At 67.3% G+C, this 25,189-nt stretch overlaps 6 protein-coding genes across 11 annotated transcripts; 2 read left to right on the forward strand and 4 right to left on the reverse strand.

Moving 5' to 3' along the window:
* Positions 1 to 687: 687 nt before the first annotated feature.
* Positions 688 to 2,217, reverse strand: PMVK (phosphomevalonate kinase). Of its 2 annotated transcripts, none has more exons than XM_051641121.1 (5): positions 2,112 to 2,217; positions 1,803 to 1,866; positions 1,408 to 1,497; positions 1,188 to 1,317; positions 688 to 944 (listed from the first exon to the last, which is right to left on the reverse strand). In XM_051641121.1, exons 1-5 carry the CDS (start codon positions 2,192 to 2,194, stop codon positions 808 to 810), a joined length of 504 nt encoding a protein of 167 aa, XP_051497081.1. In that variant the 5' UTR covers positions 2,195 to 2,217; the 3' UTR covers positions 688 to 807. The 2 variants fall into 2 exon arrangements, with proteins under 2 accessions (XP_051497081.1, XP_051497080.1); XM_051641120.1 differs by having other exon boundaries at positions 1,408 to 1,560.
* A 648-nt stretch (positions 2,218 to 2,865) lies between these two features.
* PBXIP1 (PBX homeobox interacting protein 1) lies at positions 2,866 to 6,187 on the reverse strand. Its single transcript, XM_051641020.1, has 11 exons — positions 6,111 to 6,187; positions 5,518 to 5,596; positions 5,338 to 5,443; positions 5,186 to 5,253; positions 4,969 to 5,107; positions 4,684 to 4,884; positions 4,572 to 4,595; positions 4,415 to 4,488; positions 4,213 to 4,338; positions 3,187 to 4,136; positions 2,866 to 3,106 (listed from the first exon to the last, which is right to left on the reverse strand). Exons 2-11 carry the CDS (start codon positions 5,575 to 5,577, stop codon positions 3,049 to 3,051), a joined length of 1,806 nt encoding a protein of 601 aa, XP_051496980.1. The 5' UTR covers positions 5,578 to 5,596; positions 6,111 to 6,187; the 3' UTR covers positions 2,866 to 3,048.
* An 817-nt stretch (positions 6,188 to 7,004) lies between these two features.
* Positions 7,005 to 8,543, reverse strand: PYGO2 (pygopus family PHD finger 2). Its single transcript, XM_051641072.1, is given in 5 exon segments — positions 7,005 to 7,262; positions 7,264 to 7,359; positions 7,361 to 8,092; positions 8,172 to 8,221; positions 8,326 to 8,543. Coding segments are annotated over 5 exon segments (1,260 nt in total). The 5' UTR covers positions 8,450 to 8,543.
* A 226-nt stretch (positions 8,544 to 8,769) lies between these two features.
* On the reverse strand, positions 8,770 to 19,107 carry SHC1 (SHC adaptor protein 1). Of its 4 annotated transcripts, none has more exons than XM_051641022.1 (14): positions 19,048 to 19,090; positions 16,888 to 16,971; positions 13,383 to 13,544; positions 13,133 to 13,203; positions 12,790 to 12,853; positions 12,463 to 12,582; positions 11,840 to 11,893; positions 11,681 to 11,732; positions 11,384 to 11,510; positions 10,765 to 10,933; positions 10,488 to 10,548; positions 10,241 to 10,378; positions 9,896 to 10,158; positions 8,770 to 9,687 (listed from the first exon to the last, which is right to left on the reverse strand). In XM_051641022.1, exons 2-14 carry the CDS (start codon positions 16,897 to 16,899, stop codon positions 9,559 to 9,561), a joined length of 1,422 nt encoding a protein of 473 aa, XP_051496982.1. In that variant the 5' UTR covers positions 16,900 to 16,971; positions 19,048 to 19,090; the 3' UTR covers positions 8,770 to 9,558. The 4 variants fall into 4 exon arrangements, with proteins under 4 accessions (XP_051496982.1, XP_051496983.1, XP_051496984.1 ...); XM_051641023.1 differs by having other exon boundaries at positions 16,888 to 16,976; positions 19,048 to 19,086; XM_051641024.1 differs by lacking the exon at positions 16,888 to 16,971 and having other exon boundaries at positions 19,048 to 19,107.
* On the forward strand, positions 19,057 to 20,583 carry CKS1B (CDC28 protein kinase regulatory subunit 1B). 2 transcript variants are annotated; one of them, XM_051641117.1, is made up of 3 exons: positions 19,057 to 19,448; positions 20,133 to 20,260; positions 20,330 to 20,583. In XM_051641117.1, the coding sequence occupies exons 1-3, from the start codon at positions 19,057 to 19,059 to the stop codon at positions 20,380 to 20,382; spliced, it is 573 nt and encodes a 190-aa protein (XP_051497077.1). In that variant the 3' UTR covers positions 20,383 to 20,583. The 2 variants fall into 2 exon arrangements, with proteins under 2 accessions (XP_051497077.1, XP_051497076.1); XM_051641116.1 differs by having other exon boundaries at positions 19,231 to 19,475.
* A 328-nt stretch (positions 20,584 to 20,911) lies between these two features.
* FLAD1 (flavin adenine dinucleotide synthetase 1) lies at positions 20,912 to 23,886 on the forward strand. The gene is made up of 7 exons (XM_051641030.1): positions 20,912 to 21,091; positions 21,333 to 22,092; positions 22,479 to 22,626; positions 22,799 to 22,897; positions 22,978 to 23,167; positions 23,509 to 23,582; positions 23,670 to 23,886. The coding sequence occupies exons 1-7, from the start codon at positions 20,942 to 20,944 to the stop codon at positions 23,803 to 23,805; spliced, it is 1,557 nt and encodes a 518-aa protein (XP_051496990.1). The 5' UTR covers positions 20,912 to 20,941; the 3' UTR covers positions 23,806 to 23,886.
* Positions 23,887 to 25,189: the final 1,303 nt, after the last annotated feature.

A 25,189-nucleotide genomic window follows, 5' to 3' on the forward strand; every position in this document is an offset into this window, starting at 1 on the left:
CAGACCCCCACCATATAGCCTCCAATCCCCTGCCATATAGCCGCCGACCCTCCTGCTCTATAGCCTCTGGCCCCTCCCTCCCTGTAGCCTCCAGACACCTCCCCAGACCCCCTCTCGTGTGAACCTCCCTAATCCCCTTACAGAAGCTGGAGATTACAGGCAGCAGTTGGAGTCACCCCCATGTCCCAGCTCCCCCCAAGATGTCCCCAAGGGGATTCAGTGTGATTCTGGAGTCACAGCAACTGGGTGTGGGGAAAAGAACCCTAACCCTTCTCCCCAGGCCACGCTCTTGCAGTCCCCCCCCCCTCGAGTCCCTCCAGCTGTGCCCAGCTGCTGCAGGAGGGAGCAGGTATTAGTGCAGGAGCCATCTGCTCTGGAAGTGGATGATCCGCTGGGAATTGGCCAATGGAAGCCTATTAAACACACCAGGAAGCACCCAGTTGGTGATCCCTCCTTGCCCCTGCCCAGGCAGCAGAAATTAAATCACAGCTCAGCCTCCCCAAAAGCTGAGGAGCCCACACGAGGGTCAAGAGTGCAGCCAGAGGAGCATCACCTGTGTCCCCCAGCCCCGTGTCCCCAGCCCGATGTCCTCCAGCCCTGTGTGTCCCCCCCAGTCCCATGACCTCTGGCTCTGTGTCCACCAGGCCTGTGTCTCCCCCACAGAAATTATGATAGAGACAAGGTGGCTGCAATTCTCCATGTCTCAGCTTTGTGTAGGACAGGGAGGACTGGATGGAGGCAGGAGGGGACACGTCACGGGGCCAGGAAGGGGACGCAGTCCCCAAGTCCCAGCCGAGGGTCACCAAGTTACAGGCAGCCCTGGAGTGACTGGAGCAGTGTCTCCAGCTGCTCGTCCAGGGACAGCTCATCTCCATCGTTGGTGATCACCCAGTCAAAGGCCACTCCCTGGTCCAGGCCGCACTCAGATTCTGCGTCGTCCACCCCTGGGGAGGAGCAGAGCATGGTGAGGCCTCCACAGCCGGGCAGGATCTGTCCATCCATCCTGCCACAGCCTCATCCCCCAAGAGCCGGGGGGCTTCACCTAACACCTCCGGCTCCCACAGCCAGGGGATGGTGGTGGAGGCCATGGGACCAGGCCAGGGGGTGACCACAGTGCCACGGAGCAGCCGCGGTGCTGGCACAGCCCCAGGTTCAGTGCCCTGCTGGGGGACTCAGTGCTCGCTCACCAGCAACGAAGACCCAGTCCCTCCTCTTCCTCGTCTCCTCGCTGGCCACGACCCGCACGGTCTGCACCACGTCCCCGTACACGTCCCGGAACCACTCCACGTCCGAGAGGCGCCGCGCGTCGCTCACCACCTGCAGGGGGGCTGCGTCAGGGCCATCCCCACACCCCCTGCAGCTCCCCAAGCCCCACATTGACCCCTGCCCCATCCCCCCACTGCTCACCCACACCGGCTGTGCTGCCCCCTCCACTGCTTTCCGGCAGAAGAAGCCGGGGTCAGCGCAGCGCTTCTCCTCGCCCCAGCGGATCATGTCCTGCCGGAAGGTCTCCTTGTAGGCACTGGCATCCAGGAGCCGCTGGAAGTCCAGGCCATGCTCCTGTGGGGACAGAGATCAGCAGGCCCGGCCAGTGCCCTGGGGCACAGCACGGCTCAGCACCATGCGACAGCGCAGCATGGCACAGCAGGGCACGGCACAGGACATGGCACAGCATGGCACAGCATGGCATGGCATGGCATGGCAAGGTGCAGCACGGCACAGCTCAGCACAGCGCAGCAAGGGGTGGCACTGAGCACCACACGTCCTGGCACAGCTGGCGGGGTGTGGCGGGCTGGGGGTACCTTGGCGTACTGCTCCTTGAGGGGCCCGGAGAGGCGCAGGATGATGCAGACATCGGGGCCCAGCCTGCGGGAGACAGGTCAGCGGCACCGGCACCCGCACCGGGCCAGACGGGTCCTCACGGCCCCGTGGACCCGCCCCGCCCCTCCCGGTACAGGCCCCGCCCCCCACACGGACTCCACCCCAGCCCCCCTGCTAGTCCCGCCCCCACCACGGTCTCTCCTGATACCGGGCCCCTCCCTGTGCCAGCCCCGCCCACAGCCCCCGGCCCTCCCGCTGCCGGCCCCGCCCCGGGCCCCCCCGCCCGGTACCGGCCGCGCAGCTCCTCGGCCACAAAGTCCTTCCCCGATTTCCTCTTCCCGCTCAGCACCAGAACCGCGCGCGGCGCCGCCATCCGCCCCACGGCCACGCCCCGGCCACGCCCCACGGCCACGCCCACCGCGCGAGCGGCCCCACCCCCCCGGGAGCAGAGTGGTACGGCCCGCGCGGGGGGCGGGGCGACGCTGACTCCGCCCCCCGGGCGGGCCCCGCTTCGCGGCGCCCCCTGCAGGGCGGGGTCGGGACAGCGCCTGGGGCCGGGCGGGAGGGGCACCCCAAAACACCCAGCACCCCCTGCCCTCCAGCCCCGCTCCTCCTCTGAGCCCCCTTTTCCCACAGACCCCTCTTCTCTCCCAGAACTTCCATTGTTCCACTGCACCCCCTCTTCCCCCCCAGCACCTCCTTTCTTCCCCTATGACCCCGCTACTCCCCATCTCCCCCTATTCCCCTCCAGCACCCCGTCACCCCTCAGTATCCTCCATTTCCCCCTAGCACCCCCCTTTCCCCCAGCACTCTGTGTGCCCTGTGCCCCCTCTTTCCCCTAGCATTCCAGTTCCCCCACCACCACCCCATCTTCCCCCCCAGCACCCTCCCCCCCCCCAGCACCCCAGTTCCCCCCCTCACCCTTCTCCCCCCGGGCACCCTAGTTCCCCCCACTCACCCTCCTCCCCCCCAGCACCCCAGTTCCCACCCCCCCTCACCCTCCTCCCTCCCCAGCACCCCCTTTTCTCCCCACACAGGCTCAGCTCTGCCCAGCAGTGACTTTATTGCGTGGTGGCCATGCTGTGTCACACAGTGCATCTGGGGGAGCCCAGTGCTATCCAGCTCTGGGGGGCACCACTGCAGCCCCAGCCCACCTACAACCAGGTGGTGAAGATCCCCTGCTCAGGGGGGTGTGGGGCAGCCTGTGGTGGGGCACTTGCTGTGGCTCTACCCACCCCTGTGGTGCTGCCGTGAGGGTCTCCAGCCTCGCTCCTTCCCAGCACCGCTGCAAGACAAGGAAAGGCCATGACAAGGGGCTACGGCTGAGCCCCCCAGCACCCCCCTGGAGTTCCCAGCCCAGCTCACCCCTGGTCCCCACTATAATGCCGCAGGACAAACTCCTCAAAGCCGTCGGCTGCCTCCTTGTTGCCCCTCTCCCGCCGTGCCACCTCCTCCAGGAGCTCCTCCACATCGTCCACAAAGTCAACAAAGCGCAGGCGGTCGTGGGCGAAGGTGCCATCAGGCCCGAAGACCCCCCCCAGCTTCGCTGCCAGCCCCTTGAAGTGCCTCCCCCAGTCCAGCCGCCCCATGAACTCCTCCAGCAACCGCAGGAATTGCCCCTTCTGCACTGGCTCCAGCACAGCCCCCAGCACCTCCTGACCCTCTTTGTGGGCACAATCAACCACCCCTGAGCAGCCCTGGGGTGCCCGGTACCGGCTGAGCGGGGGCAGCTCACGGGGAGGCCCATAGGACGATTTCCCCCAGGTTTTGCCTGCCTTGTGCTCATGGGGGGGGCGGGGGTCCTTCCCATGGGCTCTGCCCTGCTCCCTCCTCTCATCTCCCTCGGGGCCATGCCGCTTGTGCCGCTTGTTCTCCTTCTTCTCCGTCTTGAACGGCTTCTTCCAGCGCCCGGGGAAGGGCTCGGCCCCCTCTGCCTCCAGCTCCCGGCCCAGGCGCTGCTCCAGGGTGCTCAGCTCCTCCATCAGCCCCTCGAGACCCCCAGAGCCCCGTGCCCGCTCCAGGGCTCTCATCAGCTCCTGCCGCACCGCAGCCAGGTGCCACCGGGCACCTTCATGGTGGGCTGGAGCACCGGGGGGCTGCTCGGCCGCCGGCTCCCTGAGCCCGGGGCTGCCAGGTGCCTGGGAGGCCCGCAGACGCTGGAGCTGGTCCCGGGCGTGGCGGAGCTCGGCACTTTCCCGCTCCAGCGCCGCCTGCAGCCGCGCGTTCTCCTCGGCCAGGCTCCGCTGCTGCGCCCCGGCGGCCGCCGCCTCCCCCTCGCTCCTCCGCAGCAGGGTCTGCAGCTCGTCCTTGTGGGCCTGGGCGGGGGGAGGAGCCGTGAGCCAGGCGGCGGGTGGGGAGCAGTGCGGTGGGTGCTGGTGCCGGTGCACCCACCTGCAGCTCTGCCTGCATCAGTCGGATCTCCTGGTTCTCCTTGGCCAGCTTGTCCAGGAGCAGGCTCAGGGACTGCAGGCTCTGGGGCTCCCCAGCATCTGACACGGTGGACTTCTGCTGTGAGTCCTGAGGGAGAGAAAAAGTGGGAGCCCCTGGCCAGCTCGGGGAGGCTGAGCACTGCTGCAGACTCCCCCCTCCTTACATTGCTGTCGGTGGGCAGCGGCCACTCCTGCTCCCCAGCCACCACATCCCGGGTCACCACATTCTCCACGGGGCCTGGGGGGAAACCAGATAGGGAGGTGTGACCACAGCTGCCAGGGGGCTGCACCCCCCCAGGCAGGACAGCCTCTGGTACTCACCATCCACTGGGTCATAGATGCCACCTAGGAAGAAGAACAGACAATGAAGGGGACCCTCAGATGCCCACCCTGCCCCTGGGATCCATTGCCCTGCACCTGGGGCTCCCCTCACCGGTGACAATCAGCAGTCCCATAGCCACCAGCGCCAGGACACCCAGCAGGTACTTGTTCAAGCTCAGCCCATCCTCAGCACCAGCGTCCGGTGTCCCCTGCTGCGGGGCAGGGGTAGGACGGGGCTCCCGGCTCTGCTGTCGCCGCCGCCCCTCCGTGTCCTCGTCGCTGCTGGTGCAGCTCCCCTCCTCTGTTGGTGGCTCTGGGGAGGGATGGAGGGACCTCCAGGTGGGTCTGCATCCCAGCACTGCCAGCACAGCCCCCCTGGTCCCTGTGAGGGACTTACCTGCTTTAGGGGCGTCAGGGCAGGGTCCCAGCTCAGCCTCAGGCTGCTCCCGCTCCTGGTCATCCAGCACATCGGGCTCTGTAGAGCCATCTGGTGTGGGCACAGCCCCGACCCCAGGGTCCCAACACTCTCCTGGGTCCTGCAGGCACAGGCATGGGGGTCTGAGGTGCCCCTGGGGGGGTGAGCAGGACCCCAGCCCCCCAGCCCCTCTCCTTACTGCCAGCCCATGGGCGTCGGGGCGTGGGGTCTGGCCAGGGACGGCGGCTGCACCGTTGGCGGTCACACCTGGGGAGAGGTGGAGCCACAGTGAACCAGCGGCACAGGGGGGACACTGCACCTGCCCCGTCCCCACCAACCGGTGCCACTTGCCTGTGACAGTGTCCTGGGAGCCTTCCTCCTCCTCCTCCTCCAGCTCATCCTCAGCCCCAGGGAAGGCCGAATCCTGCTCTGGACCAACTGTGGTGACGGGCAGAGCCTGGGAAAAGAGGGGTGGATGGCACCTTGGCCCCTGCCCCCCCTACCTGCAGGCCCCCGGGGTGCTGCCTTCACCTCGCCCCCTGCCAGCACCCAGCTGCTCTCGGAATCCCGGGAATCCGATTTCTCCGCCATGGGAACAGCCCAGAGCCACCTAAAAGGAGATGGACAGACAGACGTGACTCTGCTCCCGGCACCACCGGGATTTAACAGGGAGACCCGAGGGCCCCGCCACAGCCGGTCCCCAAAAACCCTGCCCGCCCCTGCAGACCTCCGGGTGCCGCCGCAGCACCGACCGCCCCGGCAATACCGGCCCCCCGAAACCCCCCCGTGTCCCCCCGTCCCAAGCTGCCGCCACGGGGTATTTTTAGCCGGTGATGCCGCGGGGCAGGTGGCCGTGGGACGCGGGGCCCGGCGAGGGGACACAGGGCTCCACAGGAATACGGCGGTACCGGGAAGGGGATCCCGGACACCCCCCGCCATTCCCCCCAAGGGAACCGTCCCGGGCGTGCGGCCCCACCGGTGATTTCCCCCCAACCCGCCATCCCCGCGGCCGCACCGGGCTGTGCCCGTTCAAGTCACTGCGCAGCCCCGGGCTGGGGAGAGCCCCGCCGGGACCCCCGGTCCCGACCCTAACGAGAGGAGAGGGCCCCGGTTCTGGTCGGTACCTGCAGCCGCTGCCGGGACTCAGTCCCGCCGGTAACTTTCTCCCGGTGCCGGTAACCGCCCTCGGGAAGGGGGGGGGCACGTGACGCGAATAACCAATGAGGGCGGCGGTGGCCGCAACGGACCAATGGGACGGGCCGGGGGGGCCGGGGGGGATGTGGGGGCCCCTCGGTACCGGACACCCCCCCACACCCCCGGCGGGAGCGGAGCCAGACACGGACAGGCGGGTTCAGAGTTTTATAGCGACGGTACAAAAGTTTCCATTAACGATCGGCTAAAACGGGGAGGGGTAGACGGGGGAGGACACCGGGATTATCCCGAGCAACGGGGGTGTGGGGGTACCGGGACCATCCCGAGCAACGGGGGTGTGGGGGTACCGGGACCATCCCGAGCAACGGGACGCCACCGAGACTGCCCCAAGGATGAGGACGGGGCACCAGGACCCCACCTGGAGGGTCAGGGGGTGGCACTGGGACTGCCCCAAGGATGAGGAGGGGGCACCAGGACCCCATCACAGCCCCAGAGAGAGTCATGGACAGCGCTGGGGACTGGATCACACCCCCGAGGCAAAGGCACCAACCCCACCAGTGCTGGGTGGGGGGCAGAGGCCACCAGGGAGCCCCCGAGGGCCGGTGCACTGGGGCTGGAACCTCCCCTGCAGCAAAGGGCTGGTGACACCGTGGCCAGCACTGGCCTGGAGACTGAGGGGTCCCTGAGGCAACCAGTGCCCGGTGAGGAGCCGGTGCCTGTTGAGGAGCTGGTGCCCAGCACTGTCTCTCTGGCTTGCAGGGGGGACAAAGATGGCTACAAAAAAGGGGGTTTGGTCCTAAATTGGCAGGGGAAGCTGTACATGGGGGGATGGGGGAGGGCATGGGACAGCTGGTGGCTGCCAAGGCTCAGCCATCATTGGCAGCCACCAGCTGTCCCATGCCCTCCCGGACGTAGACCGACTGGATCTCCTTGGTCTTGAGGCAGAAGTCGCAGGCCCAGACGGCGGAGGCCTCGGTGGTGAGCAGCCCGTAGGCGTTCTCTGTCATCCCGGTGCACTCCCGGTGGAACCACTTCTGGCAGGAGGCCTCGCACAGGATGGCGTCCTGGTCGTCGTTGACCTCGTTGCGACAGGCCCCGCAGGGGTACACCAGCCCGGGGGGGGGGCTGGTGCCCTGACCCCCCGCCCGCTTTGCCGGGGGGTGGTGGGGGGAGGCTGTTGGTTTCGGGGGTGCCGGTGCCACGGGCGGTGCTGGGGGGGGGGGAAATTGGGCTGGGCCCCGTTGACGGCGGCGGGGGAACCCGAGTGCTGCTCCTGGGTGAAGGTGCTGGTGGGGGGGTTGAGGGTCTTGCCCCCCTCCTCGCTGCTGGTGGGGAAGCTGCCGGGGTCAGCCCCAGGGAAGGGGCTGGCAGCAGGGGGCAGAGGGGGCATGTTCTGCCCCGGGCGCTGCATGGGCGACTGTCCAAAGAGGTTGCCAGGCTGGCTGAAGCGCTGAGCCACTGCTGGCCCCCCGGGGGGGGCATTAAGGGCCGGCCCGGGGCCCATGTCCCCCCGGGGGGGCTGCCCCATGGAGGGGGAGATCATAGGCCCGAAGCCCCCCACGGGCCCCTGCATGAGCTGTCCCGTGGGGGGGCTGAAGTTCTGTCCGAGGGGCTGCCCGAAGGGCTGCGCCGGGAAGCTCATGGCCCCGGGCTGGCCGTAGGGGGAGTTCTGGGGGGGCATGCTGAAAGCCGGGCCCATCTGCCCAGGGGCGAAGGGGGGGGGCTGCCGCCGCAGAGGCTGGGGGCCCCCGCCGTAACCGGGGGGCACTTGCGGCGACATCCCCCCCTGGACGCGGAAACCTCCGAAGGGGACGGGGCTGCCCAGGAAGGGGGCGGCGGCCGCCCCCACTTTAGGGGCCCCGAAGTCATCCTCGAAGGGGTTGGAGGCCACCAGATGGTCAACCATGGGGGTGGGCGGCGGGGCGAACTCCGAGAGGTGCGAGTAGGCGGGGCCCTGCGGGGAGAGGGGGCGGTCAGGGCGGCGGCCCGGGCTGCGCCCCCCGGCCCGGCCCCCCGGACCCGCCCGGCCCTACCTGCGTGTTGGATTTGCGCCGCTTCTTCTCGGGGCTCTTCATCTGCAGCCCTGCGGGGTCAAGTGGGGCCGCGTCAGCCGGGCCCAGGTTCCCCCCGATCCCGCCTCCGGTGCCGCCTCCCGTGTCCCCCCCATCCCGGCCCGGCCGCGCTCACCTGCCTTCCCCTGCTTGCGGCCGGGCCCGCCGGCGGCGGCTCCGCCCGCGGGATGGGGGGGCCCCGGCGGGGGCGGCGGAGCCGGGACGCCTCCCTCCAGCTTCTCGGCGTGCGGGGCCGCCATGGCCCCCGCTCGCTCACTCGACGCCGGCCGCCGCCATCGCCCCGCGCCGCCGGGCCCACCGGAACCGGAAGCCGCGCGGAGCCAATCAGCGCGCGCTGGGGGCAGGGCGAGGGGCGCGACCACCGCGTCCCCGGGGGGGGCGGCGGGGCAAACCAAATGCAGGGCTGGGGGGGGGGGAACGGGACCGACCAACAACGGGTTAAAGCGGAGCGGGACGGACCATGTGCGAGGCCGGGGGGGGGGGGGTGGAGGAGAAGCTGCCGCCGCTGTGTCGTGTTCCCGGAGTCCCCCCTCCCCACCCCCTCACTCCAGCCAGGGCCTAGAGAAATACCAACTTTAATACCAACCGCTGGTTCCTTTGGTATCGCGGGGCCCGGGAAGTCCCGGGGCTGCGGGGGGACAGGGCATCGCTTTGGCTCGAGGGGGTAACACGGTGCATGCAGGGGTGGGTCCTCCCGCCGCCCCCCCGGGGCTACCGCAGCCGGTCGTGCCCAGCGGGGCCCCCGGGGCGGGGCAGGGAGCGGGACGGAGGAGCACGTCCCGGGAAGGGGCACGGCCGGGGCTGGGAGCGCGGGGAGGTCTGTCCCCGGCCCCCCGGCATTGCATAAGAGTGTGGGACCTGTGGGGTCAAGGCACAGAGTTAACACGTAAAGTGATCGGGTTCGGTCGGTGCGGGGCCGGCTGGGCCTTGTGCTTGGGGGAGCAAAGCCCCCCACACCCCCGCAGCCCCCCGTGGGGACAGGACACGGCCAGGCTGCCCCCCGGCCCGGGGTGCTCAGCTACGCCAGCCCTCAGCCCCACACCCACACTGGGAAGGGCGAGGGTGGCTGTGGCACGGCCGGGTTTTGGTAGGAGCTGAGCTGCTGTGCAAAGGCTGGAGCTGGGAGGAAAAGGGGGGCTTTGGCAAGAGCAGCCCCCTAGCTTGCAGGCAGCTCACCCCATGCTGCCCGGGCCCCCCACGGCCGCCAGCTCCACGGGGTGGAGGGGGACAAGCCCCATCCCGGGCCAAGTCCAGGGTCAGTCCTGGGCAGAGCACCCGACAAGAGTCCGAGGGCTCCCTGGGGCAGGGAGCGGGGCTGGGGGGGCCGTGCGCCAGGACCCCCAGGCGCTCACAGTCTCCTCTCCACTGGCTGCTGCAGGCACATCTCGCTGCCGGCAGAGATGATGGGCAGGTGATTGTCCATGTGGTAGCTGATGAGGTGGCTGACGCTCTCGAAGCGGTGGTCTTTGGTCCGCACCTGGGGGGCCAGGGAAGGGGCACTCTGGAGGCTGCCACTGTCCACGGGAGGCCAAAGCCACCAGCCTGCAGGGGCTGGCACAGCCCTGAGGGTGGCAGCCCTCCCTCACACCCCCCCCAGTTCCACCAGGAGTGGTGAACCTCTTTGTAACCCGCAGGGCCTCCCCAGCCATGCCAAGGTCTGTCCCTGGCACCTTAGGAGGACTCACCACTCCCTCGGGATCGACGAGCAGGAGGTGCTTGGGCTGCCCGCCCTGCAGGCCGGTCAGCACGTACTGGCCCGGGGTGGTGGTGCTCTCCCGCACCAGGAAATCTCCGTTCACCTTCAGAAGCTTCTCGGCCTCCTTGCGGTTCATCTTCCCGTGGTACCAGGGCTCCCGTCTCAGCTGCTCCTCCATGGAGGCCACCACCTGGGCAGGGGGCAGCCCCATGGGCACGGATGTGGGGACACGCAGGGCGTCTTCAAAGGGCTCTGCAGGGAGAGAGGAGCTGGGAAGTCCATGACCCACCTCACCCCCACCCAGCCCCGCCCAGCCCAGCCCAGCCCCACTCACTCATGTCAAAGAGGTCCCTCTGGGCGCTGCCGTTGGCTGTGGCGGGGGTGCCCGTGGCCGACGCTTGGCGCGTCTTGTCCATGTTCTGCACGTTGACGTAGGACGGGTCATCAAACAGGTCCGTACGGCCTGAGGCACCTGTTGGGACCAGGTTATTTCTCCCTGCTGCCAAGGGCTCTAGCCCACCCCAGCTCAGGCACCAGGGCCCAGGGAAGCCAAGAAGGACCAGCCACGGCCATCACGTTACCTTGGGCAGGAGGGTGCTGCTTCCGGGGGTCGTACTCCCCGCTGGACACCTGGCCAACAGGCTGCAAGGGGAGGCAGGGGTGAGCCTAGACACACACCCCATCCTATCCCACTCTCCCCATCCCATTCCTCTCCCCAAGCCCTGGGCTGCCAGAGGGGCTGGGGACACATGTGCCATGGCTCTCGTGGTGGAGTGACCCTGCCCAGGGCCCAGCTGGGGTCCCCACACCTCCCTTGTGGTGTGGAGCCTTCCCATGAGGACGTGCCCAGAGCCTCACCAGCGTGGCCCCCAGGTGATTGGGGGTCTGAGCAGCCCCATCTCGCAGCCGCATGTCCACGACCCCCCCGATGGGAGGCTCCTTGCCAGGGAAGTCGTTGTAGTACTGGTGATCAGAGGCTGGTTCCTCCTCTTCCTCATCCCAGGCAGAACCATCAAACCCGGCCATCCTGGAGGGCACAGCACAGCTGAGCAGCTGACAGCAGCCAGGGCTGCATCCCAGCTCCAAACCCAAACCATCTCAGAGTCACAGAGTGGTTCTGGTTTGAAAAGACCTTCTAGATCATTGAGTCCAACCACAACCCAACTCTACCAACCATTAACCCAACTCTACCAAGCTTAAGCCATGTCCCTCAGCACCACATCTATACATCTTAAAACACCTCCAGGGCTGGTGACTCAATCATCTTCCTGGGCAGCCTGTCCCAGTATTTAATTGCCCTTTCAGTGAAGAAGTTTCTTCTAATAGCTAATCTAAATCTCTCCTGGTGCAACTTGAGGCCGTTTCCTCTTGTCCTACTGCTGGTTACTCAGGAGACCAACCCCAACTTCACTACAACCTCCTTTCAGGGAGTTGTAGAGAGTGATAAGGACCCCTCCCACTCTCCTCCCACCCTTACCTGTCATGGGGTGTCACCAGCTTTGGGGGGTTCTTCAGGTACTGCTTGAAGCGCAGCTCAAAGGCCTGTCCGATGGTGCTGATAACATCCTGCGCCAGGCCCTCAGGGCACTCCAGGATGTGGCAGGCTGGGGAGGGATAGTGAGATGGGAGTGAGGAACCCCAACGCTGAGCTTCATCCCCCTCCAGCCTGCCTCGTGCACCCCAGAACTTTCTTATGGGGGACCCAGCCCCTCCCTGCTCCTCAACATCCATGGAGAAGGGCTCTGGCGAGCGAGGCCCCCAGTGGCAGCCTCACCTCTCTGGTTGACGGGGTCTTTGGCAACGTAGGCGACGTACTCGGCTGTGTCCTGCGGGCAAGAGACCCCAGGAGTAAGACAGGCCTGCAGGGAGGGGGTGGGGGGCCCCACTCCCCTGCATGGGGAGGGGACACACAGAGGGGACACTGCATACTCACCGGGTCTCCCCCCGAGGCAAAGGAGATGGACTGCATGTGGTGGTTGGCAATGATCTGCAAGGCAGAGGGTTTGTTGGAGGCAGCCAGGAGCTCCTCGTGCTCAGCTGGCATGGGGGCTAACGAGCCTCCAGAGCCCTTGTTATGAGCCACAGGCCACCAGGAATTGAATAGAATCACAGAATAGAATCAATAAGGTTGGAAAAGACCTCCAAAATCATGAACTCCAACAAACAACCCAACCCCACTGTGCCACTAAACCATGTCCCTAAGTGCCACGTCTGTGTGGATTTTTAACACCTCCAGGGACGGGGACTCCACCACTGCCCTGGGCAGAAAAAGGCTGGGACACTAACAGGGTCACCAAAAGCAGGGTCAAAACCAGGAGACCGGGTTTGGTGAGACCTAACTCGGGTCTCACAGCCTCCAGGACAGATCCTGCAAAACACACAAGGTATTGCTCCGACCTCTTCACCCCCAGGCACAAGGGGAGGTGGGACTCAGCAAACCAGACATCCCTTAGGGAGGCTGGGGACATCCCCCTGCCCTGGCAGGGCCAGGGGTGGGGGACACAAGGATTCCTGCTCCTCTACAGCCACCCAGCCCCAGCACCTGCCTGCCCTTACCTGCTTGCAGTCAGAAGCCATGAGGTTGAGGCTGCTGGTGGAGATGGTCAGGGTGATGGGCATGCCAGCAAACTTCAGGTTGCTCTTGCCCAGGATGGAGTTGAGGGAGCGGCCACAGGGCTGGGGGCAAAAGGTAGGATGGGGATGGGGCTCCTCAGGCCTGACACAGCCCAGCTGGGAGGGCACAGAGCATGTCCTGCTGCCCACTGTGGTGGGAACAGGCACTATGTCCTCAGCACCATGCCAGCCAGGCTCTGCCAGGAACACTCAGTGCCCCAGCACAGGATGCAGCCCCTGGCCCTGCATGGTCCCCCTGGGCCCCCTCACCTTCCTCCTCCGCACGGCTCCCTTGGCACCAGGCACGGCCTCGCACACCAGCCCGATGGCCTCCCTGTGGGAGCACAGCAGGATGTCAGCCCCCTCCAGCACCTGCCCTCCCCATTCTCACCCCCTGAGACCCCCACAGCTATGGGACTGAGGACTCCAGGACCAGCACAGAAGGGACCAGCTAGAGGATCTTCAAGCAGGGGCAACACTCTGGCATTGTTAGATAGGGCTGCAGTCAGCCTGACCCTCCACCAAGAGCCCCACACACCAGCAGAGGCTTGTGGGGGAACTCAGAACCCCCCCACCCCAAAAGCAGCAGCTCCAGGGGAGGGGCCAAGCTCACCTGGTGACCTGCGTCCTGGTGTTGAAATCCAAAGCCCTCATGGACTGAAGGACCTCCACGCAGCCCATGTACTGGGGGAGAGAGCAGGGTCAGCCTGGCTAGGGGACCTCCATGCAGCTGGGGAGGGAGGGAGCTAGCATCCCCCAGCTGTGCCCTCCCCAGCAATCCCACTGTCCCCTTGCCACCCTCCAGGAGCACACCAGGAGGTCCCCAAATCCCTCCTCACATGGCCCTGCTCCCCAGCACTCACCCGGACGTGGTAGGAGACCCCGGGGCCCATGACCTTGTCATCAGGGTGCAGCCAGCCGCGGGTGGGTTTATTGACGAAGCTGCCGTGGCGGGTCCATTCGTCCCCCCCCAACTGGCCCCCTTCCACCCGCGTCTTCTTCCCGCAGCTCAGCTTGTTCATATCCTGGGGACAGACAGCGACAGGTCCCGCTGAGTCGGGGCCGGCAGCCGCCCCCGGTGCCGGTGCCAGCGCGGCGCTGAGGCCAGTGTCCCCTGGGGTGCTGCCGGCTGAGGAGCCCCGCAAGCTGAGCAGGTTGGCAGGGTTTGAGAGCTTCAGGTTGGCCATTTTGGGGAAGAAGGAGCAAAGGGTGGTGGGGCTGTCCTCCGACTCAGGAGAGAGGGGAGTGGCGGGGCCGAGGGAGGAGGAGTTGGACAGGGAGCCGGGTGTGCCTGCAGGGGACTCCGCTGGGGAGTGGGAAACCCCCGGGCCCCCCACTGCCTCCTCCAGAGAGGAGACAGATTCATTCCGCAGGTGGGTGTATTTGCTCTTCTGCAGGAGATCCATGCTGGAGCGAGACAGGAAGGGCCGGGGCCGGCCTGTCCCGTGTGGAAGCACCAGTCGGGTCTCACGGTGGCCCCATGGAGAGTCCGAGTGGCCACAGCCGCCAGGAATTCACCCCCAAGCCTTGGCTGAGCTCCGTGCCGGGCCCACACCAGGCTGGCATAGCTGGCAGGGAGAGCAGGAGCGCCGGGGGCTGCGGGCTCCGCACCCCCGCGGCTGATCGATGCTGATCGGCGTCAGCGAGGATGTGCAGATCCGGGCGGATAGAGAACGACACACAACCCACCCCCAGCTCTCACTGCAGCGAGGAGGAAAAAAAGGGGCCCCGGGGAGCCTCTGGCTCGAGGAGGGTGCTCAGCACACGGTATCAAGCCCCACACCGCTCCTGCACCACCAGGACGGCCACAAATCCCATTGTCCTCAGCTGGGGCCGGATCCGGCTCCCTCTGCCCCGCCGGGGGGGCCGGCACGCTGTCTTCGCCCCAGCCCCTGCGCTGCCGCTCCGAGGAAATCAAAAGCATGAATATTTAAAGCCCTGAGCCACAGCAGGCACAGAGCGCATCCAAGCCCAGCCCAGCCCCGCTCCGAGCACCGTCCAGGAGCGAACAAGATCCCTCGGTGGGGCCGGCGCCACGCCAGCCACGTGCCGGCGGGCGAGCAGCCGCCGTTGCTCTCCGGGCAGCGCCGGGGGAGCGGTGCCCGGCGCCGAGGTGCTGGCGGGGATGGAAGGACATCCAGTCCTTCGAGAGCGTGAACGTGGCCCAGAGGGCTGGCGGGAGGAAACGGAGGATGCCCGGGAGCAGGATCCAGGTGGGCTCTCCGCCGGGAGCGACCGGGCTCAGCGCGGACCCCCGGCCGCGGCGAGGAGCCGGCAGGAGAAACGGCTGCTGCTCATGGCTGCTACTTCCCGCCTCCCGGCGCTGAGCAGCGGCTCCTCCCGGGAGAGGAGAAGGGGCTGCGGCTGCTGGGAAGGGCCGTGCTGACTCACGGGCGGCGGGGCAGGCTCTGCCCGCCGCGGGGGCTGCGCGGGCTGGGGCGCAGCGCAGGAGGGGCTCCGGCGAGGGGTGGGGACCCAGCGCCCATGTGGAGCAGAAAAATCAAGGTCACAGGCGGAGCCAACGGGAGCGAGAGAGTGCCGGGGGGAAACCGCGGCCCCTTCCACCGCGGGGAGCCGGGCAGGGGTGTCGGGGGGTGTCTCACCCATCCCTGGGGGGCACCCTGGGCCAGCTCGGCCACATCTGTGCCTCCTCTGCACCAGCCTCGCCCGTTCCGCCTCCCCTGGGCTGAAGCGGGGATTTCGGGCAGACCCGCCGTGCCGGACCCCTCCCCACAGGCACCGAGTGCTCCACAAAATCAGCCATTGAGCGAAAATCGGGGAAATTCAGCCCAAGGGCTCTCCCTGCTTGGATCGCCTGCAGGGCTCCGCTCAGCTCCGGCAGCTGCCTGCCCCGCTTCCCAGCGGCTGGCACAGCGCCACGGGGGCGGGAGGGTTAATCGAAGCCAGGACGGAGCTGGAAATCGCCCCCTGCACGATGCGAGGGGCTGCGGGTCACGGCGGGCCCGTCACCGGCCGGAGCACCGCGGCGGCCCCCACGCCAGCCCCCACCTCAGCCGCAGTGGGCGCTGCTCCCCCGGACGCCCCGAGACACCGGCCGTCCCGCGGAGCGCTGGTCCCTGCCGGGGCCCCCGGCTGCTCGGCGCTGTGACCTTCCCGTGGCCGGCAGCGCCGCAGCTCTGAAGAAAAGCAGGAAGCCCGGGGCCAGGGAGCCAGGAAGCCGCGGGCCCGGCTCAGGGGCCAGCCACAGCCCCCGGGGGCCGGGGGGAGCCCAGCTGGGCGGTGGCTGGCAGGGACTGGGCATTAGCCCATGAGGGCCCGGCCACTGGCCAATGTGCCAGTGCCCTGACTTAAGATCCTCGAGGAGATTCCCCCAGGCCCTGCCGGGATAAGCGCAGGAAGGCATTGCCCAGGGGTCTTTCACCCCCTTCCTACCACCCCAGGGCCTGGCTGTTGCCCAGGTGGGTGACAGGGTCAGAAGCAGTTGTCCCCAACATGATTCAAGGGGCTGTTGTGCCCCCAGGCCTGCAGCCCCTGGTCAGCCAGGCCTCTGCTGCTGGAACACCAAATAATTCCAGATTTTATCAGTCCTCCCACAGCCAGCCAGCCCACATCACCCCGCCAGCCTGATGACAAGACCAATCGCTGCTCCCAGCCCTCTGAGACCAGAGATGCCACCATCACAGCTGCAGAGCCCGACTCAGCGGGCTCAGAGCACGAGAGGCAAGTGGAGAACAGAACAACAGCCCAGTCTAGATGGGCAGCACCAGAGCCCATCCTGCATCCTGTCCCCTTGCAGGATAGGCTGGCAGTGAGTTCCTGCTCCTGCAGCCAGAACAACCATCCCTGAGGAGCTCCCTGGACATATCCTCATGCTCTGACAGCAACAAGAGGCACCAGCTCCTCCACAGAGGGACATGGGTGCCTGGGGCTGGGACTTCACACACAGCCTAGGGCAAGGAAGAGGAGCGGAGAGGGGATGCTCGGGGCCCTGCTTCTGGGCCAGCGCCCAACATCCTCCCAGGAAACATAAACTGGGAGCTGAGTCAGAGACGTGGAACACACCAGTGGTTTGGCAAGGAATGGCAGGCAGGAGCAGGCAGCCACGCGCCGGCCACTGCTGTACGTATGTGCCTGGAGACCCTCTTGGTCCAACAGTGGAGCCACCCCCGAGCCTCCAGGGCAGGGAGGACGCAAAGGAAAACCACTCAAATCCAGCCAACAGCTGTTTTTTCCACCCAAACATCATGACAGCGTTGCAGGGGATCTACACGTGCGTCTGCGCTGCTCAGAAAAGGGGCCAGGAGACGGCAGTGAAGACCTGGGGAGGGGGCTGGGGCCCTGCCAGCAGGGAGAGAGGGGAGGCAGGATCTACCACCAAAGCCACCAGCCCTCCACCGAAGTCCTTACCACGTACTCCATCGGCGGCGGAGGGCAGGGCAGGCCCTGGGCAGGGAACAGAAGCACACAGCCCCTCTCGTCTGGCACTGCCACCTGCGCTGCGGGGACAAACAGCAGTTAGCCAGTCCTGGCCCAGCCCACCCAGGCGGTGGCCCTGGCACCAAGAGGCAGACCCTGCTCCTCGTTGCTGACAGCAGGCAGATAGGACACACAGGGATGGAGCCAGGGAAGCCTCCTGCTTCCCACCCAGGGGAGGACGGAGCTGGGATGCACCGGGGAAGGAGCACAAGGCCAAGCCTGGCCCTGCTCAAACCGAGCTGGCACCGGCAACAGCAACGAGGGCCAAGAGTCACTCCGTGACCTGAGACAAGCGTCGGAGCCAACCCCTGCCCAGCCCCAAAACCAGCCACACGCAGCAGGGGAGAGCAGAGACAGCCCAGGCGGGAAGAGCTGCCCCCCACTGCCACCCCCTCAGTTGGCACCTCACTGAGAAAGAAGGTGCAGAGCCCCCAGGGCTGCAGTCCCCTCCTCCCCAGGGCAGCAGGGAAGAAGGAAATTGTGGAAGGAGACTTGGAGACGAGAGCCAGGAGAGCCTGGAGAGGCAGGAAGCTCTGTGAGGGGAAAACAAGGCAAGTGAAGCAGGAGCAGCTCTGGAGCCACTGCCCTTCCCACCCCCACCCAGCCAGCACAGTCGAGGCCGGGAAGGAACGTGATTTATTTCCTTGCAGCAAATCCTGCCTTTATCTGAGGCCTGCGGGAGCCCAGGCAGGCACTAACACAATTAGCTCGAGAGGCATCGAGATAAGGAGGGCCAACCCCTCCCACAGCAAGATCTGCCCCAGGCAGGCCATGGCTGCACCACCCTGGGTCACCCACTGGTGGTGACAAGGCCCCTTGGGCGTTGGGAGCTGAGGTTGGAGGCAGGGAAGGAGGATCAGGACCCTGACACAGGGCACACAGCCCTGCCGAGGCCTCCTCGGGACCCAAATATGCCCCCAGCCAGGATGGGACACTGCCCAGCACAGCTCCTAGGGAAAGGAGGGGCCCAGCCATGGTGCTCCCCCACCAAAGAGCAGCAGGGATTTTCTCAGATCCTGTTTGGATGGGAAGAGACAGCACCTCCAACCCACCCGGGACAGGCTGGGATGTCCCCAGGGAACACTGCCGGGAGCTGCCTTTTGCCCCCGGGCTTCCGCTGCCCCAACTGGGCAGGCAGGGCCCAAGGCAGGTTTCCTTGGAACCCACATCCATGGTCTCCATCTCCCCATCCCAGTGATTCAACCAGAGACGCAGGGACAGCCCATAACAGACGGACACACGGACACAAAACGCTGCCAGGGAAAAGACAAAGTCTGCAAGGGGGAATGTCTGTCCCTGCCCGCACCAGCTGGGTCTGCCCTGGGTTCCTGTCCCCCAGGAACAGGCAGGAGGGAGCAGGCAGGCACCGCGGAGGCCGAGGATCCCTCCGATCCCAGCCGGTGCCCCATCCCTGCGGGAGGTCAGACCGATCTAGGGGCCGGGGGTTTGCCCCAGCTTTGTGAGAGGGTCCCTGGAAACGGCCTCCGTCCCTCGTACCGGTGCCGAGGACTCGGGACAGGGCAACGCAAGCCAAGGCGCAGGCAGCGGCCCTGGACACACAGCGACCGCCGCTGGGACCGACCCAGCGACACACAGGGACCGACCGGGGGGTGCGGCCCCCGGAATCACACCGACACCCAGAGGTGACCGAGTGGCTGGTACAGCCCAGCGCCGCCGCCGTACCCGGACGATCCGCCCAGGGCATAGGGCTGGGCCCACCCCGCCGGTCCCCGGGCTCCCCCCGCTCCGCTCCCCGCGCCGGGCCCAGAAAGGCAGCGGGGAAGGGCGGCCCGGCCCCCGCGGCACCGGGCGAGGCAGCGCAGGGCCCCGGGAGCGACTGCAGAGGGACCCCCCGTTCACTCCCCGTGAGGAGGTAGCGGCGAGCATGGAGGACTCAGCCCCGGCAGCACCATCATCGCGGGGGCTCCCCGGGGCGCGGCCCGACACGGCGCGGCCCGACACGGCGCGGCCCGCGCTGCCGCCGGCGGCCCCTCAGGACCCGGCCGCTCCCGCGGGGCTAAGCAGGCCGCACCGCCCCCGCCGCAGCCCCGGGCAGGGCCCCTCCCGCCCCGGGCCGACCCTCGCGCTCACCGGGGCACCATGGGTCTCCCGCCGGTCTCCTCGGCTCCGGCGGCCGCTCCGCCCGCCCCCCCCCCCGCGCCGCCACTCACTTCCGGCCCCCGCCCTCCAGCGCGGCCTCACCGGCCCCCGTCACGTGACGCGCGGGCCAATAGCGGCCCCCGATCGCCCCGCCGGGCCGCGGCTCCCAGGCCCCGCCCCGCTGGGCCGGCGGTGACCAATCAGCGGCCGCGCTGCCCCGTGACGCGCGGCCCGCCCTGCGGCGCGGACCAATGGGCGCGCGGGGCGGCGGCGTTTGAAAGCGCGGCGGGGGGCGGGGGCCCAACGGCCCGGCGGGGCGCTGAGGCGGGGGCGGCTGCGGGGCGGACCGGGCCCGCCGGCATGGCGCACAAGCAGATCTACTACTCGGACAAGTACGACGATGAGGAGTTCGAGTACCGGTGAGGTGGGGGGGGGAGCTCCGGTAACGGCTGCTGGGCGCGAGGGGGTTGCGCTTGTAACGGATCCTTTCGGGGGAGAGGGCGGGACGGAGTATTCGGTAAGGGTTCCCTGAGGAGCCGGGTTCTTCCGGTAAGGGTGAGGGGGTGTGGAGGGGTCCGGTAGCGGCTCCAGGAGGGGTGGGGGAGAAGAAGCGTCCCGGTAAGGGCCCTGTGGGGAGGACGGAGCGGTCCCGGTGAGGGCTCTGTAGGGGGGAGGTGGGGATCGCCTGGTAAGGGCTTCCGAGGGGTGAAAAGGGGGGTTCCGGTACGGGCTGCTTGGTAAGAGTGGGGTGACCCGGTAAGTTCACCGGTGGGAGGGACAGTAACGGCTTCCTGGTGAGGAGGGAGGCAAGGGGACTGAGTAACGGTTCCTGGGGGGGAGGCCTCTCCACTCACGGTTCAGCGGGATGGGGGAGGCCGTTAACGTGTTGTTCGATGGGGGGGACGGACGGGGCGAGTCACCTCCTCGGTGGGGTGAGGAGTTTTCCCGGGGGATAGGGGGTTGTCCCGTATGGGGACAGATGGCTGATCCTGCGGGGAATGTTGGGCCCGGGGATGTGGGAGAGGGGGAGTCTCGGGGTGCCTGGTCCTGCAGTGCTGAGGGTCTCGGGGGCGCAGGCACGTGATGCTGCCCAAGGACATCGCCAAGCTGGTGCCCAGGACCCACCTGCTCTCGGAGTCAGAATGGCGGAACCTGGGGGTGCAGCAGAGCCAGGGCTGGGTGCACTACATGATCCACGAGCCAGGTGAGCCCCACCGGAGGGGGGTGGCTCGGCGGCCTGTGGGCCAGGCCTGACCCCCCGCTCCTCCCCCAGAGCCCCACATCCTGCTCTTCCGCCGCCCGCTGCCCAAGAAACCGGAGAAGTGAGTGGATCTCGGCCGGCTGAAGCCCCCGAGCTGAGACAGCACCTTCCTGCTCCTCATCCTCGGTGCTCCCGGGGGGCTTCACCCCACACCACACCGGCGGGTGTCGGTGACTGTCGGTGCTGCTTGGTGGCTGGGCCCTGGTGCCTCTTCCCGCCGCGGGGCCTGAGCGTGTGTCATAACTTCAATAAAGGGATGTTTGGGAGCTCCGGTCTCTGTCCGGTGACTGTACCGAGGGATGCGAGGGGCTCCCGGTGACAGGGAAGGATCCCACGGGGCAGGCCCCCTCCTCCCAGTGCTTCGGAGGGGCTGGAGGGGCTCCCGGGGCACCGGAAGAAGGGAAGGGACGGGGGAGGCCCGGGAGGCCTCCGGCGCCGTGCGGGCGGACCCACGGCCGCAGAGGGGGAGCGGGTGTCGCCCCCGCCCGCCCTCATGGTTCCGTCCCCGCGGGTCCCGCCTTCTGGCCAATCCGCCCTGGCGGCGGGTGTGACGGGCAGGCAGGGCAGCCAATGGGAGCGCGGGGCGCGCCGCGGCCTGTGCAGGCGGGGTGGCCGGTCCGGCTCATGCGGGCCGCGCTGCGGGGGGCGCTGCGGGCGGGCGGGGCCCTGCGCGCCGCCGCCGCCGCCCGCCCCATGGCGGGCTCCAGCCCCACGGCGGGCCCGGGCTCCGCCGCCACCGCCGGCATCATCGTCATCGGCGACGAGATCTTAAAGGTGCGGCCGGGGCCTGCTGAGGGTGGGCGGGGCGGGCCTGCTCCGAGGTCACGGCACCTGCTCTCGGGGCCGGGGCTGCTCCGGAGGGCCCAGGGCCCCCTTCGGGGTCACGGGCTGCTCCGGGCCGCTTGGGCCTGTGGCTGCTCTTGGGGCCTGGACCTGCTCCCTGGTGCCGTGAACGGCTCCCGGGGCCTGGCAGGCCCGAGGTGCCCCCCTATCACAGGTGTCCCGGTTCCCCCAGGGCCACACGCAGGACACCAACTCCTTCTTTATGTGCCAACGGCTGCGTGCCCTGGGCGTGCGGGTGGCCCGGGTGTCAGTGGTGCCTGACGAGGTGGACGCCATCGCCAGCGAAGTGGCCACCTTTGCCTCCCGTTTCACCTACGTGCTGACCTCGGGGGGCATTGGACCCACGCACGACGACGTCACTTTCGAGGCGGTGGCCAAGGCCTTTGGGGAGAGGGTGACCCCCCACCCCGAGCTGGTGGCCCTGGTGCACAAGTTCTTCGGCAAGACAGACGCACAGTGCCCCGAGATGAAGTTGGCTCGTGTCCCTGAGTCCTCCCGCCTCAACTACGGCACGGATGGGCGCACGGGCAACGCCTTCAAGTACCCGCTGGTGAGTGTCCGCAACGTCTACATCTTCCCTGGCATCCCGGCGCTGCTGGAGCGCGCCCTGGATGGGCTCGCCCACCTTTTCCGCAGCCACCAGACCCGCTTCCACTCCCGCACCATCTACGTGGCAGCCGACGAGATCCTCCTGGCACCGGTGCTGGACCAGACCGATGCCGCCTTCCGGGGCCGCGTCAGTTTGGGTTCCTACCCAGACTGGGTCAACAACTACTACCGTGTGAAGCTGACGTTGGACTCGGAGTCAGAGCAGGAGCTGGAGGAAGCATATCGCTTCTTGATGGAGAAGCTGCCACCGGGTGTTGTCGTGCCGTTGGTGACCGACTGTGTCTCGCCAGCACCCACCGAGGTTTATGGCCTGGCTGAGTCAGGTACCAGGACGTGGTGCTGAAGGGCTGCACTGTCCCAGTGCAAGCCAGCTGGGATGGGGGAAGCCCAGCCTGGGAGCAGAGCTTGGCTGGTCTGGGGTTCTGTGGGGCTTGATGGGTGCTGAGACTTCACTGGTGCCAAAGCTGCACTGGGCTACATCCCACAGAGGGACCTGTAACTCCAGTTAGGAAATGGTGTCAGGTTCTGAGAGCACAGTGTTGAGTTTTGGGTGTGGTGTCACAGGTCACCGTGGCAGAATCCCTGTCTCACCCGTGGCACAGACCTGTAGCTGCCCAAGCTGTGGGCTGCAGTGGCTCCGTGGTGTCTCTGGAGACAAGAGGTGCCCCAAGGCAGTGGGACCTGGGCACCGACCATGTTCCCCCTGCAGGCTCAGCCCTGGGGCAGAAGGTGGCAGCAGCTCTGCGAACCATCGAGGAGGCTTTGGACCGGTACAGCTTGGCCCAGCTCTGCGTGGGTTTCAACGGGGGCAAGGACTGCACAGCCCTGCTGCACCTTGTCCACGCCGCTGTGGAGAGGTACCCAGCCATGGGGCAGGGCTAGAGGGGTCCCACAGGCCCCAGCAGGGTTCCAGGGATTCCCCTGCCCCCTTCTGGGGGATCAAGCAGCTTCCTGGAGCTCCACTGGCAGGGACAGGACTGCTCTGCCACCAGTCACCGGAACCCAGCCCTGCGCCTGGTCTCTCCCCAGGCAGTACCCAGCCGGGCGGGAGAAGCTGCAGGTGCTCTACATCCGCCTCGTGTCGCCCTTCCCCGAAATGGAGCAGTTCATCCAGGCCACTGTCCAGAGGTACGGGGGGTTCTGCTGGGCCAGGGGGTGAGCAGCATGTCCTGCAGCCCCGCAGGCAGCTGCCTGTCCTGCCCACACAGGTATGGGATCCAGCTGCGCACGGTGCAGGGCTCCATGCGGGACGCCCTCGCCCGCCTGAGGGAGCAGGAGCCGCAGCTAGAGGCCGTCCTGATGGGGACGCGGCGGACGGACCCCTACTCCCGCACCCTGACCCCCATGTGCCCAACAGACCCTGACTGGCCCCCATACATGCGGGTGAACCCCCTGCTGGTACGTGACCCCCACCTGCTTTGAGGACAGGGCTGTCCCCATTTGCTGGGGAGGGAGTCTGGCAGGTCCAGCGCTAGTCCCCCCATCTCAAAGGGCTTCCCTCTCTGTTCCCCTTCTCCCCCAAGCACCTCCTGCCTCATGGCGTGGCCGTGGGTGCCTCTTGATGCCTGGTGCTCATTCCTGCCCACTGGGGGCTTTTCCTGGGTTTGGGGAGGGACAGGGGTGCCCCAGGGACCAGCTGGCTCCACCATGTGATCCTGGGGGGGCCTGGCTGGCTTCCCTGGGGGTGACGGAGCAGCCTGCCTGCCCCTGCAGCAATTCCTGTCCAATTCCTCTTGCAGGACTGGACCTACCGGGATATCTGGGAATTTCTGCGCAAGCTCTTTGTCCCCTACTGCATCCTCTATGATAAGGGGTGAGTGTCTGGCCCTGCCCACCCAGCCTAGCTCAGCCTAGCCGAGCCAGGTGGTTGCAGTCTGGCAGCCCCCTCCCCCCTCCACAGCTACACCTCTCTGGGGAGCACGGCCAACACGCAGAAGAACCCGGCGCTGCGCTACACCGATGCCAGGGGCAGGGAGAGCTATCGGCCTGCCTACGAGCTGGAAAACGAGGAAGAGGAGCGCACCTCCCGTCGGTGATGGGCCCGTGGGCTCTGCTGGGACACGGCCATGTCCCCTGGGGGTGACACTGAATAAACCTGCTGTGCTCAGCCCGTATCACCCTCGCGCTTGGTTGTGCCGGTGCTTTCAGCCCTGCGGGGCTCTAGCGGGGGGAGGGAATGAGGCCAGCTCTGCCCGAACAAAAGGTGTCCCCCCCGGGCGATGCCTCCTCCCCTCACCCGCTATTGTGGGAACTTTTGAAGCCTGGAGAATGCAGCAGGTTCCAGCGCTTGCCGGGGACCCGGCGCTGCTCCCTGCCCGCGCCAGACCCCACTGAGCCTTCGTCGGCCATGTGTCCCCTCCGGACCGTGCCCGTCCATCCCTCCAGTGCTGCCCGGCCCGCGGTGCGGGCCACGGCGCTGCCAGCACCCACCGGGGCCTCGCTGGGGCTGCGCCTGGGCTCCTGGCTGCTGCGGCTGCTGCGGGAGTGCGTCTACCTCCTGCTCTGCAGCTGGTGTGTCCGTGAGCTGCTGGACTAGACAATGGCCCCCCCTGTGCAGCAGGATCCCTAGCACCCCCTGCACCGCGGGACCCCCGGCATCCGCTGCGCCTGAGGTGAGCGCCCTGCCCTCAGCTGCTGGCTTGGCATCGTGCTGAGGGGGCATGGGGCACACAGCCCTGGTGGGATGGTGGTGCTTGAGGGGTGATAGGGTGACGTGGGCCCACTCATGGAGCTTGGGGGGTGACGGGTCCAGCGGTGGTGCCTGGGGGTGGAGATGGGGTGATGGGGGCCCAACTGTGGTGCATGGGGAGTGATGGGGGCCTAGTCATGGTGCTTTTGGAGTGATGAGTGTTCAACCACTGGGCTCCTGGGGGGGTGACATGGATCTGGCCTGTGGTATGTGGGGGGTGACACGGATCTGGCCGTGGTGCTTGCGGCAGGGATGGGGGTCCAGTTGTGGTGCTCCTGAGTGCACCTGTGGTGCTGGTAAGGGGGTCCTTACCCCTGTGCTTCTCTCGCCTTCCAGGACTGCTTGTCATCCCATGCTGATGGAGCTGATGGACCTCCAGGGCCAGGACCCCCATCCAACCTGTGCCACCCTTGCTTCAATCCCAGAGACTCACCAATAAACCTGTGTAGCACCTGACCCGCTGGGTGTTTTTGGGGGGCTCTGGCAATGCATCTCCCCCTGCCCCAAACTTTCTAGCCCTCACCCTGGAAAGGTCCTGGGCACCCTGGAAAGGTCCTGGGCACCCTGGTCACATTTGCCTGGGACTAAGGGGCAGGAGTGGGGGGCATGGCTCTGCTTGCCCCTTGCTGGGATTCTCCCTGCATGTGGCTCAGCCCCTTGTTAAAGGAGCTTCTCTGCTTGTCTCCAATCCAGGCCCTTTCCTGCCCTGACCACAATGTCTCCAAAGGGCC

The sequence above is a fragment of the Apus apus genome, chromosome 27 (assembly GCF_020740795.1).
Source record: "Apus apus isolate bApuApu2 chromosome 27, bApuApu2.pri.cur, whole genome shotgun sequence".
NCBI lineage: Eukaryota > Metazoa > Chordata > Aves > Apodiformes > Apodidae > Apus > Apus apus.

Excerpts from the sequence above, each read along its gene's own strand:
- PBXIP1 (XM_051641020.1), bottom strand. The coding sequence starts at position 5,577 with ATGGCGGAGAAATCGGATTCCCGGGATTCCGAGAGCAGCTGGGTGCTG. Across the intron at positions 4,489-4,571 it reads CATCTATGACCCAGTGGATG|GCCCCGTGGAGAATGTGGTG; the intron begins GTGAGTACCAGA and ends GTTTCCCCCCAG. Across the intron at positions 3,107-3,186 it reads CATTATAGTGGGGACCAGGG|CGGTGCTGGGAAGGAGCGAG; the intron begins GTGAGCTGGGCT and ends CTTGTCTTGCAG.
- CKS1B (XM_051641117.1), top strand. The coding sequence starts at position 19,057 with ATGGGTCTCCCGCCGGTCTCCTCGGCTCCGGCGGCCGCTCCGCCCGCC. Across the intron at positions 19,449-20,132 it reads CAGATCTACTACTCGGACAA|GCACGTGATGCTGCCCAAGG; the intron begins GTACGACGATGA and ends TCGGGGGCGCAG. Across the intron at positions 20,261-20,329 it reads CTACATGATCCACGAGCCAG|AGCCCCACATCCTGCTCTTC; the intron begins GTGAGCCCCACC and ends CTCCTCCCCCAG.
- PMVK (XM_051641120.1), bottom strand. The coding sequence starts at position 2,194 with ATGGCGGCGCCGCGCGCGGTTCTGGTGCTGAGCGGGAAGAGGAAATCG. Across the intron at positions 1,867-2,111 it reads GCCGAGGAGCTGCGCGGCCG|GCTGGGCCCCGATGTCTGCA; the intron begins GTACCGGGCGGG and ends TGTCTCCCGCAG. Across the intron at positions 1,318-1,407 it reads GGGCAGCACAGCCGGTGTGG|GTGGTGAGCGACGCGCGGCG; the intron begins GTGAGCAGTGGG and ends GCCCCCCTGCAG.
- FLAD1 (XM_051641030.1), top strand. The coding sequence starts at position 20,942 with ATGCGGGCCGCGCTGCGGGGGGCGCTGCGGGCGGGCGGGGCCCTGCGC. Across the intron at positions 22,627-22,798 it reads GTCCACGCCGCTGTGGAGAG|GCAGTACCCAGCCGGGCGGG; the intron begins GTACCCAGCCAT and ends GTCTCTCCCCAG. Across the intron at positions 23,168-23,508 it reads TGCGGGTGAACCCCCTGCTG|GACTGGACCTACCGGGATAT; the intron begins GTACGTGACCCC and ends TTCCTCTTGCAG.
- SHC1 (XM_051641021.1), bottom strand. The coding sequence starts at position 13,925 with ATGGATCTCCTGCAGAAGAGCAAATACACCCACCTGCGGAATGAATCT. Across the intron at positions 10,379-10,487 it reads GCAGCACCCTCCTGCCCAAG|GTGCCTCAGGCCGTACGGAC; the intron begins GTAACGTGATGG and ends TGGTCCCAACAG. Across the intron at positions 10,159-10,240 it reads GAGGGACCTCTTTGACATGA|AGCCCTTTGAAGACGCCCTG; the intron begins GTGAGTGGGGCT and ends CTCTCCCTGCAG.